The sequence below is a fragment of the Topomyia yanbarensis genome, chromosome 3 (assembly GCF_030247195.1).
Source record: "Topomyia yanbarensis strain Yona2022 chromosome 3, ASM3024719v1, whole genome shotgun sequence".
Classification (NCBI taxonomy): domain Eukaryota; kingdom Metazoa; phylum Arthropoda; class Insecta; order Diptera; family Culicidae; genus Topomyia; species Topomyia yanbarensis.
In genome coordinates, this window is record NC_080672.1 from 306,889,039 (window position 1) to 306,909,679 (window position 20,641).

General features: G+C 38.1%; 2 protein-coding genes across 5 annotated transcripts; both read left to right on the plus strand.

Moving 5' to 3' along the window:
• Positions 1-303: 303 nt before the first annotated feature.
• Positions 304-16,003, plus strand: LOC131690696 (uncharacterized). 4 transcript variants are annotated; one of them, XR_009305625.1, is made up of 3 exons: positions 304-595; positions 8,098-15,662; positions 15,791-16,003. XR_009305625.1 is itself a non-coding variant. In XM_058976626.1 (3 exons), exon 3 carries the CDS (start codon positions 11,315-11,317, stop codon positions 15,293-15,295), a length of 3,981 nt encoding a protein of 1,326 aa, XP_058832609.1. In that variant the 5' UTR covers positions 304-595; positions 8,098-8,316; positions 8,445-11,314; the 3' UTR covers positions 15,296-16,003. The 4 variants fall into 4 exon arrangements, 3 of the variants coding, with proteins under 3 accessions (XP_058832609.1, XP_058832610.1, XP_058832608.1); XM_058976626.1 differs by having other exon boundaries at positions 8,098-8,316; positions 8,445-16,003; XM_058976627.1 differs by having other exon boundaries at positions 8,098-8,316; positions 8,501-16,003.
• On the plus strand, positions 9,957-10,810 carry LOC131688042 (uncharacterized). The gene is made up of 2 exons (XM_058972169.1): positions 9,957-10,742; positions 10,784-10,810. The coding sequence occupies exons 1-2, from the start codon at positions 9,957-9,959 to the stop codon at positions 10,808-10,810; spliced, it is 813 nt and encodes a 270-aa protein (XP_058828152.1).
• Positions 16,004-20,641: the final 4,638 nt, after the last annotated feature.

The following is a 20,641-nucleotide window of genomic DNA, read 5'->3' on the forward strand; positions in this document are numbered from 1 at the left end:
GTTTCACATAATATGAAATATTTCTCTTCAATGTGAAAATTAGCTTTTAAACTACGTGTTATATAAATGGTACCAATGCTAACTATATTAGTCCAAGGGTTTGCGTTTCGACTTGTTCTTCTTAGAACCCTGGTACTTGTATAATCCAACGATGCAAACGTCGAAACGCAAGCTTCTGTAAATATCATAAGTGATAAAAACACCACTTTCTCAATAGCTTCTATGGATCCATAACACTGATAAATGGATTGCTCTGCCACGCAATGTCATTATTCCTTCTTTTCCCATTCCCATCGACTTCCATTCACTGCGCACATACGCAAAACGTCATCAGCGCACGCCGTCATGGCAATGGATGAGCGAGTGTGAAAAATTTTAAAATTTGCTAGACCGAACAAAAAAGCGAGAGTGATTGCAGACTGGTAATAAGTACTACTGAACTAGACGGAATTGTGAGTAGAAAATTGCTTAGCGTACTTGTAAATTATCACCACCGTCAGCTACGATTTATACAAAAGTATCCAAACAAACATATGGAAAACGGAAACAACTCGGGCAACGTAGTCGAAAAATGCATTAACTAAACTCTTTCTCGGTAAGTGTTTACAATTTGTTTACATTGTTTTGTAATGTGTACATTCATCAAACATGGGTATCAAAATTAGCGACAACAGAAGGTCTAACATGCAAAACAAGGTGGCATTTCAGACAATAACAGCGGAAAGATACTAGCATAATCTCTTTGTTATTACTGTTTTTCAATCTGCATTCTTTCACATTTACTTATGTAGGTACGAAATATATGCTTGAGCTAGTAGTGCAGATAAACGATTTTACGCTGATAAAGTGAATGAGCTAGCTATTACAAAATGCTAGTATTTTGAGATATTCAAACACCTTATCCTTCAGTTTGCGGTTTTTATCAGCGTTAGGACGATAACTGCTGATAGCGGAAACTAATTGCAACAGAAAGTATTATTTAGAACCTACATTTACCATAATCACCATATGGCTCGCTTTAGCTTTCGAACTACAAAGGACACGTATTTTTGCGTTTAATGACACGTTTCATCTCAGTTGAGCTACATCGTGCTTTACGCTACAATTATGGGTGCTAAACGTTGATAGAGGATAGCCGATTAGGTCAGTTTAAATATTTGCTATATCGGTTATCAGTCGTTTTGTATTGATTTACCAAAAAGTAAAAATAGCTGAAATCCGATGAAACCGGTGGAATTGGCCGTTATTAAACCAAGAGAATTTGAGCTCTCAATGATTTCTCGACTGATTGCGTGCTAGTTTGCTGTAATTGTGAGGATTGAGTGTTAAACCGGTGCCTGCGTGTATCGATGTATGTAGTGAATATATAGGTCCAATTCGCTAGCGAAAATTTAATTGCGTTGAACTTCATCGAGCTATAAATATGAAGAAATTATTCATCCGATTGCAAGCGACCAATATGGATAGAGATGATATGACATAAGATATGAGTGGTAGACTGAAACATGGTTACCAGGACAAAAAGCACCCAATGTATTCGTCGTCGTTAAGATATTTTTGCAGATTTATTTTATAGAATCGAGGCAACGTCAATACAGTGAAGACCCGATTTTATCAGACCAGGAATTTGTAGGCGCCCGATTTCGTCCTCCCCCAATTGATGGGCTCTAGAAGGCGAACCAAGTCAAATTCAAGTAAATCCTTGAGCATTTTTCTTAAGCACTTAAAATATGCAAAAATGAAAACCTTTTTATTTAAATTTTGCGTCGGTAGACCTCCTTAAAGACAATTTATTCTAAATAATCAGGAAGGGTTATGAGGCCAACCCTGGAGAACAGGGTACGGTTTATTAAAAAGACTAGAAAAATATGTCGCAATTTCATCAAGGTCCCTATTTTGTCAGACCCAAATTCAGCAAGGGGCTGATAGTGTTACGGGTCTTCCTAAACTGCAAGATTGATGCCAATGATAGTTTCAGCTGTTGTGATTGATAATTTCCTAGCCTCAACTAAACTGCCGCTATAACCATATCTGCCCCATGTGCTATGGGAATCCCTATACATATGGGACAATTGTGCGCAGAGCGGCAGCATAGAATCGTCTAAATTTTGTAATATTGAAGCATGCAGCTTGTATTTTGTAAATCAAGCTTCCATACCCTATTAGCTTTGTGATAATTAAACACATGCTTATAGGGTTGGTAATTAATTAGCTGGTGATAATTAAACAAAGAGCTAATAGGATAAGTTACTGTTTCTTGAGAAAGTGAGAAAGCTAATGGAAGATGATGAGAATTAATGTTAGCATGAGTAATCAATCCGGTACTAATGATCTATTTACAACAAATGAATGTTTTGAGAGGTTATAGGGTAATTGTCCTGATTCATCTTAGCACCTTTATTCATCCCACTCATTTCAACAGATTAGTTAGAGCAGTGTCTGCTATCTCTAGTTAATGCATTAGTCTAAATGGTAGGATGAATTAAGGCGCATTGTACTCGACTTTTCACTTCGCTCAAACGCGAGTATATTACATTTTCCAGATTTTTCATTGTATTACTTCTTAGGAACGAAGCAAAACTACTTAAGGACAATCCACTAACAGGTATCCGAATTATCAACGAAATAGTGTGACAACCTGACTAATGAGATGAACAAGGGCTCGTCTACCCTAGTGTTCATGATTTATTTAAAACTAATACTTTGTTAGACAATTCAGCCCGAATGTCAACGTCACATCAACATCAACGTTACATCAACGTGGCTTGGTCTGATTGTATGTTAGGGTAGGATGGGGCAAGATAAGCACCCAAAGCTCAATAGCTTAGGTAGATAGTTCCATTACGATATTCAACAGAAGATCATTCTCGCTGTGCATGTTTCAATGACTCAACATTTTCATAAAATGATCAATAACGAAGCCGGCCACGACCAATGCTGTTCCACCAGCGAAGGAAAGGAATGTTGAACGGATTCTACAGGAGCAGAAATATTGATAATAAATCATATATTGTTCAATATATTGATAATGTAAGGACATCTTGAAAATATTGATTCTGTAGAATTTAAATGGGATTGGGACTGAAGCAGTTTTTTATTGACAATATTTCTGTCTCGTGTGGGGTCCGTTCGACACTCTCTGTTGGTAGAGACCTGAGAATCTCTACGGCCATCACGGGAAAGGAATGTTGTTAGGGACCTTTCATAAATTACGTAGCGCTTTTAGAGGGGAAGGGGGTTTCACAAATTGTGACATGTTATGTCATATGGAGAGGGGGTGTAAGTTGAAACATTACGTAACATGTTTTTACCAAAGAATTGAGAATTTGTTACGTAACAGAGGAGGGGGTAGAGAAATTTGTAACAATTTGTTACATGGGGGGAGGGAGGAGTTAATTTTGGACAATTTTTTCGTTACGTAATTTATGAATGGTCCCTTAGTAGGAAAGGTAAAAGATCAGAAGGTGTGTCTTGATAGACAATGGATTTTAGCTATACAGGTCGGACTCGATTATCCGGGGATTTGAAAAAAATCTCACCCCGGATAATCGAATCACCCGGATAATCGAATCAAACTTTTTTTTTGCGTTATTTCATGAATTTAAGCTTCATTCGTGGAGAAATTGGAAATAAAATGACCAGGGCAAATTTTCCTATTATGGTAAATGTACCTATTTTGGCCCTAGTCGATTTTTCAGACTTTCAGGGTGTGATTTGCATTTTCAGTTGGTTTTCATTTATTATTCATATTGGTAACGAGTTAACGATATGTATCAGTTGTTTATAGCTATTTGTACAAGAATTCTAAGATAAACTTTTTAATAAGGTGTGTCTTTTGCAATACAAGTCAAACTCGATTACCCAGGGCTTAGATTTTCCGTGGTAACTGATTCGATTACTCGAATACCAGAAAAAAATAAAGTTAGTAAGTAAACTGGGGGTCGTCTGTTTCTCGGCTCCAGTTTAATTTACGTGGAGTGTCACATAGCACAGCTAACATGTCTAGTAATTCTAATTAGAAGAGTGCGTGTTGCGCACCCACAAAGAGATCCTTGTCCTTGTCCTTGTAGCATCATTTAGTTGACCAATACTGGATTGTCAGGTAATAACTACGCGTGTAGTCTTCGCAAACTGTCCCACTCATACTTGTCACTAGCGAAGGACTACCAGGTTCCCGGGCGCCTCAGCGAGAAGTACTCCTGCGCCCTCTTTACATAGCCTATCATCCATCTTTGCTTGAGCTACCCTAGAATTGAAATCACCTCCAGTGACGGCCGGGTCTCTTTTCAGAATCTCGTTAACCGTTTCTTGACCAACTTTTTTCTACCGCCAATAGGGTCCCAAAACTATTTTTCATTAAAACTGTTGGCGTCAAGAAACACGAAAAACCTGGTTTAAGAAAGATAGGTGCTTCTTTTGCAGCTGCTCAATATTTACCTTCCGATCTAGTGCAATTGCATAGAAAAGGTAATTGAGGGCAATCTAAATTAGAAAGTTTCAGCAGTTTTCAATAATATTCCCAGGCTAAGAAAATATTCCAAAATTTCATTTCGCCATTAACAGAAACTATCCCTGGCAGCACTGCTTCAGCGGAACCCAATCAGATTAATTGTAATAACTTCTGTTCTAATGCTAATATTTATAACTTTTAGTGCTCAAATGAAAGATCTTAGTCGCAGTTATTAGCCTTACTTGACGTTGTGTAAACCAAAAGTTATAGTCATATAGAAACATGGTTGTTCATCAACCAGAAGGGCACGAACGGGTTAAAGATTCTATTGGAATTCTGAGCAGAAATCACTTATTGAAGGGGATAATGGGAGAAGAGCAATATTGTTTGTGTCAAAGTCGACTGGAACTCAAAGCAGGATATTCATCAGGACATTACACCGGATTCCAATGATAATAGGACCATGATTCTGTCAGTATCTGGAATAAAGCATAATCTTCAGCGGAATTCTATCTTGAGAAAGATTCCACTAGACATTTAAGAAGTTTTTCTCTAGAACCCTGCATCAAAATTTAGAAAAAAAAACCGTAGAAATACGGATAAATATTGAATCGAAGCTCTGAAATAGATTCCATTGGGATGCTAAGAAAACTTCGATCAGAATCTTGAAAAGTATCCCAAACAGAACCCTGAGAAGCATGTCATCATAATCCCAAGAGATAGCCAGAAACCGACCGAGCAATGTAGGTATAATGACGTTTTATGTGGCCTACAGTAACCGATGTATTACGAGAAAAATGTACTTTTAGTGTAAAATTAAAAAGTTGCATATTTGGCAATATTGGCATTAAAAACTTTTCATTTTTTTTGAAATCCCTAAACAAATCTTAAAAAAAATATCTCGCTGATTGATTCTAGTGCAAACAGTACCAGAGATATAATCCGAAGAAAAACATTTTTTTAAACAATTTGTTGAAATTAACTGTTATGTGTCCAACAAAAAAAAAACACCTATAACAGGCCAACGAGGGTACCAGGGTACCCAAAAATTAAAATGCTCATAACTATGGCTTCCTTTAACCGATTTTGACACTTGATGTTTTAGATTCAGGAACTCGTCCACTTTTGGATTCTGTAACATTGAACCCAATGAATGGATCCGGATTTTCCGGAGTAATGTTCCAGTACTAGGGTATGATTTGTAAATTTAAATAATGCCCTAGCAAAATGAGTATCAAAACTCTTCAAATTGTCTCGGAAGCCTGTTATTTATTGTTGCGGGATCCTATGGTAGTTTGAAAAATGGAATTGGAATGGAATGGCCATTCACGGCCCTACGGGAGCCTGCTCCGGAATGTCTGTTTCGGGGTGAAATCACCAAATGGTTCCAATACCACGAGGTACAGCCTATCAGGGCAGGAAAAGTTCGCAAAATGAATTGATTGCTGTTCGAAGCGTCACGAAGCACCCTCTCAAGCATACCACATGCAATCGATAAGTTTCACACAATCGCTGCGAACATTTAGGGGTAAAACTTATCTCTGCTCGGACGAAACGAGCTTCGCATCTAGTTCGCTTTTTACAATGTTCGAAAAAGTTGACATTAACCTTAGAAGCACACATCGTCGAACACGAGGTAAGCTCTTGGCTCGTGGTTTTTGCGTTTTTGGAACATTTCCACAGAGTTTCGAAGCGATATTCGGTGAACACATATAAAGCGAATGCCTCGTTTATTTGAGAATCGCGAACATCGAAGTTTTATATCGCTTCAAGCATCAGAATCATGAGGCCACCGCGAACATGTTCGCTACGTGACTATCTGTCTTAAAATCATAAACTGTAAATCTTATTTTGAGTATAAATAAAATGGATTATTTTAAGATTATAATTTAGGATTTAGGGATTAGGTGCGTCGCATACCTTACCAATTTATGAGCCACGAGTTTGAATGAGCTTAGTGGTAGTGAAATTCAATTTTTTTTTTCGGAATACAATTATGTTTACTAGCTACTTTGATTGCAAACTCGTCTTTTCTTCTTCAATCGGAGTATATTTTCCCTGCCAAGGAGTTTAGGGTGAAGATGTATAAAGTATGTTTAAGGGGGTAAGAGTTTCAAAAAAAAAACTTTTGGTGAAATGACTTTTTTGGATGAAATCTCGACAAACATATGATTACGGCCTAAAAGCCAACTGTCAAAACCCACTTTGAATGGAAATTCCGGACAAACCGTTACTAGCCGAACACAGTTCACAACAGTTTTCAATTTTCTTGCGGTTACTATAAACATCTCTGATTGGCGCGCAACGGTTTGTCCGGAATTTCCATTCAAAGTGGATTTTGACAGTTGGCTTTTAGGCCGTAATCATATGTTTGTCGAGAAATGATACATTATAATGTACAAAAGTTTTGATCAATTCGCTTCGCCCAAATTTCTAAAAAAATCGTAAATAGTGTTTTTTCACGCTAAAACCATTACCCCTCTCTTAATAATCTACCTATCTAAAACAAATTCTTCCTAAGAAGAAAAAATTTCGGATGGAATCTCACTGCTGACGTCTGAGTTCAGTTAGACGGCGAACTTCAGTTATTTGCATCCACTGAGGGGTAGTTGGGCGTAGTCCGTTGGCTTTTGTTTTGAACTTGTTGCGGTTTCTAACGTTCTTGCGCAACATTGCTAAATCTGCTAGTCATATTCACTCAATAATATGCGATGATTTGTGTGTTAAACTTTATTTTTAATTTTACCAAATGAAAATACCTACATACTTGAATCCATTATTATTGTCATTAATTGAATTATAATGTTGCATTCTTGGCATCTGTACCAAACCAAGAGGAAAGCTTCCAAATGATTTTTATAATATTGTTTTATAAGTTTATTGGTTGATTACCAAATCACAAGAGACAAAATATTTATTTTCAAACATTTTCGATAGAATCTGTTCACTTAATAAATGAAGTGTCAAACTGACTCCTGTACATGTGTTTTGTGATAAATAATGAGAAGGATATTCCAACTTGTTTGTATTGTATTTGTTAACTAATTACTGATGGAGAAACGCAAAGAACTTACTAACAATGTTCTAGTGATTTTTTTGTTGGAAATCCAAAAAAAATCTGAAAAGGACAAAATTTGGTTTATATTCTCCATAAAAGAAAGAATTATTTAGGGCCCCCTGTATTTTTTTAATTTTTAAAAATGCATTTTTAATGTTTATGTTTCAACTAAGAAAGATTAATTATATGGTACTAATTTAAAAAAGTTTTGCTGCGTGTTCGCTGGTTTTTGTAGTTTTTTTTACATCTATCTATCTATCTATATCTATATTATTATATATATATATATATATATATATATATATATATATATATATATATATATATATATATATATATATATATATATATATATATATATATATATATATATATATATATATATATATATATATATATATATATATATATATATATATATATATATATATATATATATATATATATATATATATATATATATATATATATATATATATATATATATATATATATATATATATATATATATATATATATTGTCTGCGACCTGCCTTCAACTACATCCCTGGTGCAGACAGTTTGAAAACAGTACATTGTTCTGCTGTAGGATCGCCTTACCCGTCTAGACATCCAAAACAATACGGCATCGATCGTCCGGTGCCCTTGATAAAGAACGAGCCAGTGATGAGAAGCGGTGACGTCATCAATAATCTGTCGGACTCTCCGAGAGATTAGCCAGGGAAGGATAATTCGGCTGATTACACTACCACATGCTGCCGCTTCAATCCCGAACGGACTGATAAAGATCGATCTTGAGATGCTGTGAGTGAGTATCCATCTAGATCGCGCCGGAGTGACACCGATAAAGCCCGCATGCCAAAATTATTATAATTAAGTTAAAAAATATGTGTTAGGCAATAAATGTTTTATGGTAGATTAAATTGTGTGTTGCAGATAATAAAATGTGTTTAGTGTAATGAACTATAATAAATTGGATTGTTACTACCGAGTGATGTGTTAAGCATGCAATTGGAGAAGTCCTGGATCAATTTAGTTTCGGTCGGCGCTGGTGGAATTGTTTAGCCTGCTGGATCCTATTGTGTCGGGAGACATACTTGATTCGATGTTGGGAGGCCTGAGCTGGTCCACACTCTAGCTATCGAAGATTCTCTGGTAAGCCTTATACTCAGGAACCCATCCCTCTGGTCCTTCGAACCGGATCCAATTCGGTCGGACCTTGGAAGGACGCCGTCGATGCTAGGGGCATTGGACGCGTGGATACTTTTGTCTTATTCATCTCGTACCGCCATTGTATCCGGATATATGGAGCCATCGACACGCCGAACAATTAAATAGCGCCCATTATTACGGACATTGTACCTTCGGACAATTGGACTTCAATTACACCGCGCGCTTGGCGTCATTTTGTGGCTTGGCGTCCCTTTACGGATTGGCGTCTATTGGATGGAGATAGTGCATGATCAATTTTGGAGGAACAACACATCATAGTGCTGCTGCAATTTGACGTCGGTGAACATTAAAATTTAGAAGGCAGTGACGGACGGTAGCTGCTAGTGAAAACTCCTTCGTTGCGGTGGATTTCGGATACTCGATTAGATTTTCTACGCTGATTGGACCCTGAACAGGAGAATCAACCTGTTCTTCCAGGTAAATATTACATGTTCAGGTGTATGTCCGGTCGAAGTTTTCTTGTTACAAAACTAATGCCATCTTTCGATATCTGGACCACTGCAATCTAATCTCATCACGGAGGATGATCCTGTTTGCAACAACGAAAGGAAGGCTGCATGTGGATTACAACTTTATTACTACATCTGGAGTTTGATGGGCGCGTGTCCCATATCGGTTCGTCGACATATGCTGAGAGTATTGTTGCTGGTTTCATCGGTATCCTGAAGACGTTTATGCATGCTAAGACCTGGGAGCCCCAACATATTTTTCTCCAGGTTAGTAAATGCACAGTATATGACCACCGTTGTCTAGGCATCAGATAAATACACATTTGGTGATTGAATTTTCGTCCTTTTGACTGTACCATACTGATCCCTGAGCATAACTTCAGCACGGTTGTGCACAATTATTGGTTGTCGCTTTTCATCGGAATATTTTGGAACTTCGAATCTTCTGTTGGTTGTCGTGGTGAGTGACCACAGTATATGTCCAGCTGTCGCTGGCATTCTCTTTGATACTACATACTCGCTTCCTCTCCTCTGCCCTCGCATATTGGCTGGTTATACATCGTGCATCAAGTGTTACATCTGCATGGAGTTAGTGTGACGTTATTCCATTGCTTGTAGTTTGGCATTTCAACGCTCTGGGGCGCATCTATAGTTCCTGTAAGGTCAGTGCTGCAGATAGTATATACCTAGCGAAGCTAGGGCCGTTCACAGGGTATTGCACTGAAATCACCTCTCATTTACCGGTTTCCCGAGTGAAATAAGCACCATGCCTCCTGCCGCATCCAGCACGAAGAAGTCTCCATCGTTGAAGTTGCTCGTTACCAAGCTGAAGGATGTCCAATCTTCTTTTGACGATATTTATCGTTTCGTCGAAGACTTCAAGGAAAATACAACTACTACCCAGATTGAAGTACGACTGGAAAAACTCGACGAACTGTGGGAAAAATTCAGCGACACCCTTATAGAGTTGAAATCGCACGACGACTATGCAGCAAAGGGTGATGACTACGAGGATGAAAGGTTGGACTTCAGCGATCGATACTACAGGGCAAAATCGTTTCTTGTGGATATGGCCAAAGAAAGACAAGAGGCACCAGCCATGGAACAATCGATACGGGTCGGTGATACGTCGGTGCATAGCACAATGGACCATGTGCGGCTGCCTCAAATAAAGCTGCAGACGTTCAACGGCGACATTGACGAATGGCTAGGATTCCGGGATCTCTTCACTTCACTTATACACTGGAAGGCGGATTTACCAGAGGTGGAGAAATTTCACTACCTAAAAGGATGCCTTCTGGGTGAACCTAAAAGTTTGATCGAACCGCTACAAATCACTCGGGCTAATTACCAGGTGGCTTGGGAAATGCTGTTAAAACGCTATAATAACAGTAAACAATTGAAGAAGCGTCAGGTCCAATCGCTCTTCAAACTACCAGCACTAACAAGGGAATCCGTTGCTGATCTCCACTCCCTATTGGAAGGCTTCCAAAGGGTAGTTCAAACACTGGATCAAATTGTGCAGCCGCATGATTATAAGGATCTTCTATTGGTAAATTTACTTTCTGCACGTCTCGACCCGATCACGCGAAGAGGCTGGGAGGAGCACTCATCGAATAAGGATCAAGATTCGCTAAATGATTTGACGGATTTTCTTCATCGGAGGATTCAAATTTTGGAGGCGTTACCTTCAAGGGCCGTGGACACTAGGGGTGTCCAGCAATCACAACCTCCGTTGAAGCCGAAACCCTTTGCAGTTAAAAATAGTTTCAACACGGTTCAAGCAAACCACAGTAACTGCGTAGCGTGCAAGAGTAGCCATCCACTATATCAGTGCGGTAAATTCCAAGAAATGCCGGTTTCAGAGAGAGAGATGTGTTGTTGCGCAACAACTCACTCTGTCGCAACTGTTTCCGCCAAGGGCATCATGCGAAGGATTGCCAATCAAAATATTCTTGTCGCCATTGTAAAGGACGTCACCATACATTGGTTTGCTTCCGAGCTGGGAGGAATGAGAAGCCCAAGGATACAGCTGGTAGTCAAGGTTCCAATGCTTCCGTCTCACAAGACAATTCAAGTAGCTCTATCGCTACACCCTCCTCCTCCTCCTCGCAAGTGGCTAACATGGCAGCCACTGAAGTTTCGTTAGTTGGATCAGTACATCGACACTCGTCGCAGGTTTTGTTGGCTACAGCGGTGGTCATCATCGAGGATGATGGTGGCACTCAGTACCCAGCACGGGCTCTACTCGACTCAGGTTCAGAGAGCAATTTCATTTCGGAGCGATTGAGTCAACGTCTAAAGGTGGATCGAGATAAGGTGGACATCTCGATATTAGGGATTGGTCAACGGACTAGCAAGGTAAAGCAGCGTATAGAGGCCACAGTGTTGTCACGAGTTACTGATTTCTCTCGGGCGATGAGTTTTTTGGTGCTTCCGAAGGTGACGGTAAATTTACCAACGGTTAACATCGACACAATCGGTTGGCCGATTCCACGAGATGTTGAGTTAGCAGATCCTGCTTTCGGTGTTTCTCAGAGTATTGACATCGTACTAGGAATCGAGTCATTCTTCGAGTTTTTCCAAACCGGACGCAAGATTCCTTTGGGAGAACGATTACCCTCATTAAATGACTCCGTATTTGGATGGGTTGTGTGTGGCGGTTCATCTGTGCCCGATAAGACATTGAATATTAGCTGCAATGTTTCTACTACGGAAGGCTTGGAAGAGCTGATGGCTCGATTTTGGACCTGCGAAGATATGGGATCAACCAGGAACAATTCACCGGAAGAAGCACGCTGTGAAGAGCTGTTTGTGCATTCGATTCAGCGTGGGGAAAGCGGCCGCTACACTGTATCATTGCCAAAGGATGAGGACAAACTAAAACAATTGGGCGATTCTAGGGGGATCGCATTCCGACGTCTCCAAGGCACGGAGCGGAGATTGGAAAGGGATGCTGCATTACGGGAGCAGTACAAGGCATTCTTGACCGAATATGTGCGTCTGGGTCATATGCAGCGAGTCGATACTACCATTCCCAACACGGATAAACGGTGTTATTTACCACATCATCCGGTGGTTAAAGAGGCGAGTACCACCACCAAGGTTAGGGTAGTATTCGACGCCTCCTGCAAAACGGCCTCAGGAGTGTCGCTGAACGATACATTGCTGGTAGGGCCAGTAATACAAGAGGACTTGAGGTCGATTATTCTCCGTTGCCGAACAAGGCAGATAATGCTGGTTGCTGATGTCGAGAAAATGTTTCGTCAAATTAATGTGAACCCCGACGAACGACATCTTCAATCGATTCTATGGCGCTCATCACCAAGGGATGAAGTAGTTACCTATGAGATGAACACCGTTACTTACGGAACCAAGCCTGCTCCATTTTTGGCCACAAGGACACTGAAACAGCTAGCGATGGATGAGGAGCAACGATATCCGCTCGCTACCAAGGCAATTACGGAAGACACATACATGGATGATGTACTCACGGGTTCCGATGATGCAGCGGAGGCACTTACGATGAGGATACAATTGGACAAGTTGATGGTTAGTGGGGGATTCCAGCTCAGGAAGTGGGCATCCAATTGTGTCGAGGTTTTACGTGGTATTCCTGAAGAAAATCTGGCAATCCGTGGCTCAGAAATCGAATTAGATCCAGACCCATCGATCAAGACACTAGGATTAGTGTGGCAGCCTAGAACAGACGTCTTCAAATTTCAATTCAGCATACCTTCCATTGACGATAATCTGCTTATTACCAGGAGGCAACTTTTGTCGATCATTGCGACTCTGTTTGATCCTCTGGGTCTGGTTGGTGCAACCATTACAATGGCCAAGCTTTTCATGCAGCAATCTTGGATGCTGCGTGACGAACACGAACAGAGATTTGGCTGGGACCAGCCGTTACCTTCGATGGTGGGTGAGACGTGGCGGAAGTACCATCAGCAGCTTCATCTACTTAATCAAATACACGTGGATCGCTGTGTAATTATCCCCAGGGCAGTCGTGATGGAATTCCATTGCTTCTCAGACGCGTCACTGAAGGCCTACGGTGCGTGCCTATATGTTCGAAGCATCGATACAGCAGGAAGGGTGAAGGTTCAATTGCTCACATCGAAGTCAAAGGTGGCTCCGGTTAAATGTATGACGATCCCGAGGTTGGAGCTTTGCGGAGCGGTCTTAGCCGCTCAACTATTCCAAAGGGTGCAACAGGCAACTCGCTCGATCGCACGTGCATATTTTTGGACAGATTCAACGTGTGTGCTTCGATGGTTGCAAGCTTGTCCGGCCACATGGACTATATTCGTCGCAAATAGAGTGGCAACAATCCAAACTATAACAGAGGGGCATGAATGGAGACATGTTCCAGGAATTCATAATCCAGCCGATCTTATCTCGAGGGGTATCTCTCCAGAAGAAATAATTCATAATAATTTCTGGTGGAATGGCCCAAGCTGGTTAACGCACGACCATGAGGAATGGCCAAATAGTTTCGATAATTCATCGAGTGAGGGGGTTGAGGAAGAGAGGAGACGCACAGTTGTTGCTAATACGGCCTCGGTGGTGGCGGAATTCAATGAATGGTATTTATCCAAATTCGCTACATACTCCAATTTAATTCGCCGTACAGCAATATGGCTCCGATTGATTTCGTTACTTCGTACCCCGAAGAAGGATCGACGATCCGGTTGGATTACTACAGAAGGGCTCAAAACAGCCGAATATATACTTATAGAACGGGTGCAACGGGAAGTCTTTCCTGATGAACGAAAAGCACTGCTAAAAGGGGATATGCTTCCAAGGAAATCTCCTCTGCGATGGTTCAATTCATTTGTGTCAGAAAGGGAGGAGCTCATAAGAGTTGGCGGGCGGTTAATCCATTCAAATGAACCAGAAGATGCCAAACATCCCATTGTGCTCCCAGCTCGACATCGCTTGACACGTATGATTCTTCAGCACTACCACGAACGTTTGCTTCACGCAGGGCCACAATTGTTGCTGAGTGTGGTCAGACTTCGCTACTGGCCGTTAGGAGGACGCAATGTAGCCAGGGAAACCGTTCATCGTTGTCAAAAATGCTTCCGATCAAAGCCCACTCCGTTGCAGCAATTTATGGGAGACCTGCCAGCAGCGCGAGTGATTATTTCTCGTCCTTTCTCAAGGTCGGGAGTGGACTATTTCGGACCAATCTATGTGCGCCCTGTACCACGACGCGCAGCAGTAAAAGCGTACGCGGCAATTTTCGTGTGCCTTTGCACGAAGGCGATTCATCTGGAGCTTGTCGGGGATTTATCTACGGATCGATTCTTGCAGGCTTTGCGTCGGTTCGTTGCCCGTCGAGGAAGGCCAACCGATATTTATTCCGACAACGGTACTAACTTCGTTGGAGCTCGGAACAAACTGGAAGAAGTGCTACGTTTGTTGCGGGATAAACATCATCAGGAGAAGGTATCCAAGAAATGTGCAGAAGAGGGCATTCGCTGGCATTTTAGTCCTCCGAGTGCACCTCATTTCGGAGGCTTGTGGGAGGCGGCTGTGAGATCGGCCAAACATCACCTCTTGCGCGTGATTGGGGACAGCGTCGTGTCGCCCGAAGATATGAACACGCTTCTTGTGCAAGTGGAAGGCTGTTTAAATTCTCGACCACTTACACCTACATCAGACGACCCGAACGATCTTGAACCGTTAACTCCTGCGCATTTCTTGGTTGGATCTTCATTGCAGTCACTTCCAGAACAACAGTTGCAAGCAGTTCCCATAAACCGTTTAAACTATTGGCAACGTATGCAAAGGATGTTCCAGGATTTTTGGAGAAGATGGCAGAGGGAGTACTTGTGTCAGTTGCAGGGTCGAACGAAGCGCTGGCGACCACCAATAGAAATTGAAATCGGTAAGCTTGTCGTCATTTTCGAAGAAAACCTACCTCCAACACGCTGGAAAATGGGTAGAATACAGGAGTTACATCCAGGACCAGACGGTATTGTTAGAGTGGTCACTCTTAAGACCGCTTCTGGAACATTGAAGCGTCCGGTTGAGAAGCTGTGTTTGCTGCCTACACCAGAATTCAACGAACAACCTAGTAGCCGCCAGCAGCAGTAGCCTTGCCTATCCCATCCTAGTCGAGAGGAGTTTCTTTCTTTATTTCAGAAATAGCGAATATTTCAGGGTGGGTGAGGATGTCTGCGACCTGCCTTCAACTACATCCCTGGTGCAGACAGTTTGAAAACAGTACATTGTTCTGCTGTAGGATCGCCTTACCCGTCTAGACATCCAAAACAATACGGCATCGATCGTCCGGTGCCCTTGATAAAGAACGAGCCAGTGATGAGAAGCGGTGACGTCATCAATAATCTGTCGGACTCTTCGAGAGATTAGCCAGGGAAGGATAATTCGGCTGATTACACTACCACATGCTGCCGCTTCAATCCCGAACGGACTGATAAAGATCGATCTTGAGATGCTGTGAGTGAGTATCCATCTAGATCGCGCCGGAGTGACACCGATAAAGCCCGCATGCAAAAATTATTATAATTAAGTTAAAAAATATGTGTTAGGCAATAAATGTTTTATGGTAGATTAAATTGTGTGTTGCAGATAATAAAATGTGTTTAGTGTAATGAACTATAATAAATTGGATTGTTACTACCGAGTGATGTGTTAAGCATGCAATTGGAGAAGTCCTGGATCAATTTAGTTTCGGTCGGCGCTGGTGGAATTGTTTAGCCTGCTGGATCCTATTGTGTCGGGAGACATACTTGATTCGATGTTGGGAGGCCTGAGCTGGTCCACACTCTAGCTATCGAAGATTCTCTGGTAAGCCTTATACTCAGGAACCCATCATATATATATATATATATATATATATATATATATATATATATATATATATATATATATATATATATATATATATATATATATATATATATATATATATATATATATATATATATATATATATATATATATATATATATATATATATATATATATATATATATATATATATATATATATATATATATATATATATATATATACAGGGTGTTTGGTTCATGGTTAAGAATCTCTCGGGGGTGATAGACTGCCATATTTGGAGAAAAAAATTGTTCTACACATACCATCAAATCTCAACCGTTACAGAGTTATTGAACTTTTTGTGTAAAAAACTAATTTGTCTTAAAATACCTCTAACTTTAAAAGTATACTTTGTATTTTAAACGTTTCAGTTCCATTCGAAAGATTAGGAAATTTACTATTGAATGGTGTTCTCATATCTTTTAAGTAATTAGTTTTAATTACCTTTTAGCTGTAAAGTAGTTAAAAGTTAGTGTTTTTGAGGAGGTTTTTGCTAATTTTCTCGAAATAATTAAGTATGATTATAGCAATATCCATTATCCAAAAGTTGGGTTTTAGGACGATTCATAATTTGTTCTTGGACGTCATATTTCTATCTCTTCTAATTTCTTTGTAATTTCATTACTATACTTTTCCTGTAACCGACTTACAAGTGCTTCAAAGACTCTAATCTAAAAAATATGCTTTATATCGTTATTTACAAGATTTCATTAGAAAGCTGAGAAAATGTCCTATCAGTGTATGCAGCAATATCTTTTAGTTAAGTGTACTAAATGATTTTTTACTAACGAAATAACTCAAAATTTGTGTTTTTTGGAGAGTTTTTTAATTATTCTATTTATTGATCAACAAAATTTATCGTTACTATTGTTCATTTGATGCCCCTTAATGTTCTCTATAACTTTTTTTTAGATACTTTGTCTATATCTCTTTTCATTTTGCTGCTATTTAATAGTTAACACAGCATGAGCTCGCCACAAATGTAGTGGGTTCGAAATCGTTATTTTTGCATATGAAACGATGTGATAAAAACGATTTTGCGTCGAAACCAAAAGAGATAATTGAATGGAGTCAAAGAAAGAACTGTAGAACTTGCTGAGATGCATTATTTCCATGATAATAATGGCGATGTTTATTATTTACTATTTTAAGAAAATTAACGAAAATGCTAATAACAGCACTAACTTTAAACTAATTTACTTTTAAAAGAATACTAAATTCACTTAACTGAAAGGTATTAATACATTTTTCACTGTAAAATTTTCCTGACTTTCGAATAAAAAGAAAAAAAGTACAATAAGTGCCATAATTTTTCAATTAGAGCTGGTACTTGTGAAAATGAGATAAAAATATCCATGTTGAATAACCCAAAATCATGAAAATAAGAAAAGGTAAGTGTATCATGTCAAAGAACGAATTAAGCAGCTCATCAAGTCTAACAATCTGAATTATTAAAATGATGAGGTTAACTATTAGGATTTTCGCGAAATGAACGAAAAATCGTTTAAAATTGTTTAATTTTTAATAAATTACTTTGAAAAGGCTACTTAAACTCATTAGCTGAAACATGTGAGGACATCATTCAATGCGAAATTTTCTCACCTTTCGAATGGAACTAAAACATTTAAAATACAAAGCATACTTTTTGAGTTAAAGGTATTTTAATACAAATAAGTTTTTTACACAAAAAGTTCGATAACTCTCTAACGGTTGAGATTTGATGGTATGTGTAGAACAATTTTTTTCTCCAAATATGACAGTCAATCACCCCTCGAGAGATTCTTAACCATGAACCAAACACCCTGTATATATATATATATATATATATATATATATATATATATATATATATATATATATATATATATATATATATATATATATATATATATATATATATATATATATATATATATATATATATATATATATATATATATATATATATATATATATATATATATATATATATATATATATATATATATATATATATATATATATATATATATATATATATATATATATATATATATATATATATATATATATATATATATATATATATATATATATATATATATATATATATATATATATATATATATATATATATATATATATATATATATATATATATATATATATATATATATATATATATATATATATATATTATCTATATATATAAAAGTCAAAGTTTGTATGTATATGATTTATAGACTCCCAAACGGCTAAACCGATTTCCGTAAAAATTTGCACACAGTAGGTATTTGGTATGGGGCGTGTTTGTGTGCTATTAGTTGGAGATTATCTGCCCGCCAGATGACGCTTTGGAACAAATTGTGTTTTCCTCCTATTTCGATGAAAGTCGCAGCAACGCGCGATGGGTATTAGCTAGTTTCCTATAAAAGAAATGTCTGGAATTCACTCAAACTTTCAGTATGTTTTGCGAGACCCGGAGAGCGGAATCTTATACATCAACAGACTCAACTCGACGATTGGGGACAATGTATGTGTGTGTATGTATGTATGTAACAAATTCTCATTTGTGTTTCTCCGTAATGGCTGAACCTATTTTATCTAAACAAAATTCAAATGAAAGGCCTGATACTCGAACAGAAAGTTAATAATTTGTTTTGATTCTGATGTTTAGTATCCATGATATGTATATTTGAATGTGTAAAAAGAGGTTTTTTGCAGTTTTTTTAGATTAACTGTCAAAACTCACAATATGGACAAATAGTCTATATATCGACTATATATCGACAGGAAACTTATACAAATATCTTTCGAGTGAACTATAGTTTGTTGAATTCGGACTGTTATAAAAAAAAATAACATTTAATACGAACGAAGGATTTTTATTATTTCCAATATCTCGAAAGAAGACTAAAAACATGCAATCAATTATTTACGCCACCAGGGTTAATTTTAGGCCAATAGCATCTACGGACAATGTAATGGGTGCAATATAATTTTTCTTGTGATATTGTATTTTCTCAGATTATTCTCCCTATAAGTGATGTGTTTTCATTGACATATTGAGATCAACAACGAAAAAAATCGTTCATTTTAGTAATCATCTAGTATATATTAACGTTCAACTCATTGTTTGATAATTTTACCGATCACTCTTGTTTAGCGTTAGCAACGAATAAAAATCATAAGATGTAATTCAAAAAAGATCGGAAGCCATAATTTGTTCTCGGGAAAAAGATTTTGTTTGTAGAAACCGATGATTTTGTGTTAAACTTCTTAGGAGATCGTACTATTGTGTAGTTGGGCAATTGCTTTTTTGCGGAAAACAGCCTTTAGCTGAATTGCTTTATGTAACGGAAGAGCATAGTGTAACAATATTTTGGCTAGCGCATACCCTGGTATTACACGCCCAATATTATCACAGGCAGTTGTCGCATTGGCTTCGGTTTTCCCGATTCTAAATCGTGAATTAAGTTTCCGCTATCCTCTTTCGATGAGTTTTTTCCAGTTTTAGCAGTGTCTGATGTTGATCAGAGAAAGTGAAAATGAGCTAACTTGGTTGTAGCATCATCTGTCTATTAAACAGTTTCAGTAGGGAGGAAATATTTGTAAAGAGATTCGATTGATTTTTAGTTGAACGATTTTTTGCATCCTTGATTGAGATGATGCTTTCATTGAATTCGTAGCTCTTACTTTTGCGAACAAGTTTGCTGAAGACACCAAGTATCTATGTTGAATACTTTGAAAGTTGTAGCTTATTGTTTGTGGATGACCCATCGGTGCTTATTTATTGTTCAATATAGTAATGATCCGTTCAAACAAACTAGTCGAATTTCATTTCTATAAAACGGAAAAGGATGAAATCAGAATTTCATTCACTATTACAGCTAGAAACAACCACCGAACAATTCCAAGTTGTCTGAATGTACCTTGATCACTTATCAGTGCACAAATCTTCATTTACCTTATGGCAGCAAATTTTCTAACACATAACCATCAAATCGATCTGGAACATATCTCGGAAAATGAGAAGCGAAATAAATAACTCTAAGTAGAATGAAAGTCGTTCTAAACTCGAACTTTTTCGAATACTGTCTTTCCATTATTATTCGCTTTTTGTCGTATTCCATATTGCGATATATTATTTTGAAGACCCATATTTTAGATCAATAATAAAATCAAACTAGATCAATTTCGATTTTTTTTTAAATTTTGCAGTGGTGTAACCCCTTAAGTGGTTGATTTAACAGCTTCTTTCAAAATTTATCGAACCTACTCCCATTCGTTCATTCGTTAGAGTAGTTTATGTTAAAAAGAGTGTACTAAATTAATAGGAACACTTAAATTTAGGAAGTTATGACCCTAGCTCCACAATGCAGTTTGCGACAGAATTGCGCAACTGAAAATTATTAAATGAAACGAATGAAAACAAATATTAGACTATAGCATTTTGTACGCATGCACTTCAGAGGTCCAAGAGTTACAATTTCTGTTCTAGTTCTCGGATCGCCAACACATTTTTTTCTATTTTTTGCCCAGTTCTCAAGGGAAATCCAGTTTTCAACTTTTTGCATACATATTGCATTGAATGAAGAACTTAGATAA

Coding starts and splice junctions, on each gene's coding strand:
- LOC131690696 (XM_058976625.1), top strand. CDS start 11,315: ATGGCAGCCACTGAAGTTTCGTTAGTTGGATCAGTACATCGACACTCG.
- LOC131688042 (XM_058972169.1), top strand. CDS start 9,957: ATGCCTCCTGCCGCATCCAGCACGAAGAAGTCTCCATCGTTGAAGTTG. Junction 10,743..10,783: donor ATTATAAGGATCTTCTATTG/GTAAATTTACTT, acceptor GATCACGCGAAG/AGGCTGGGAGGAGCACTCAT.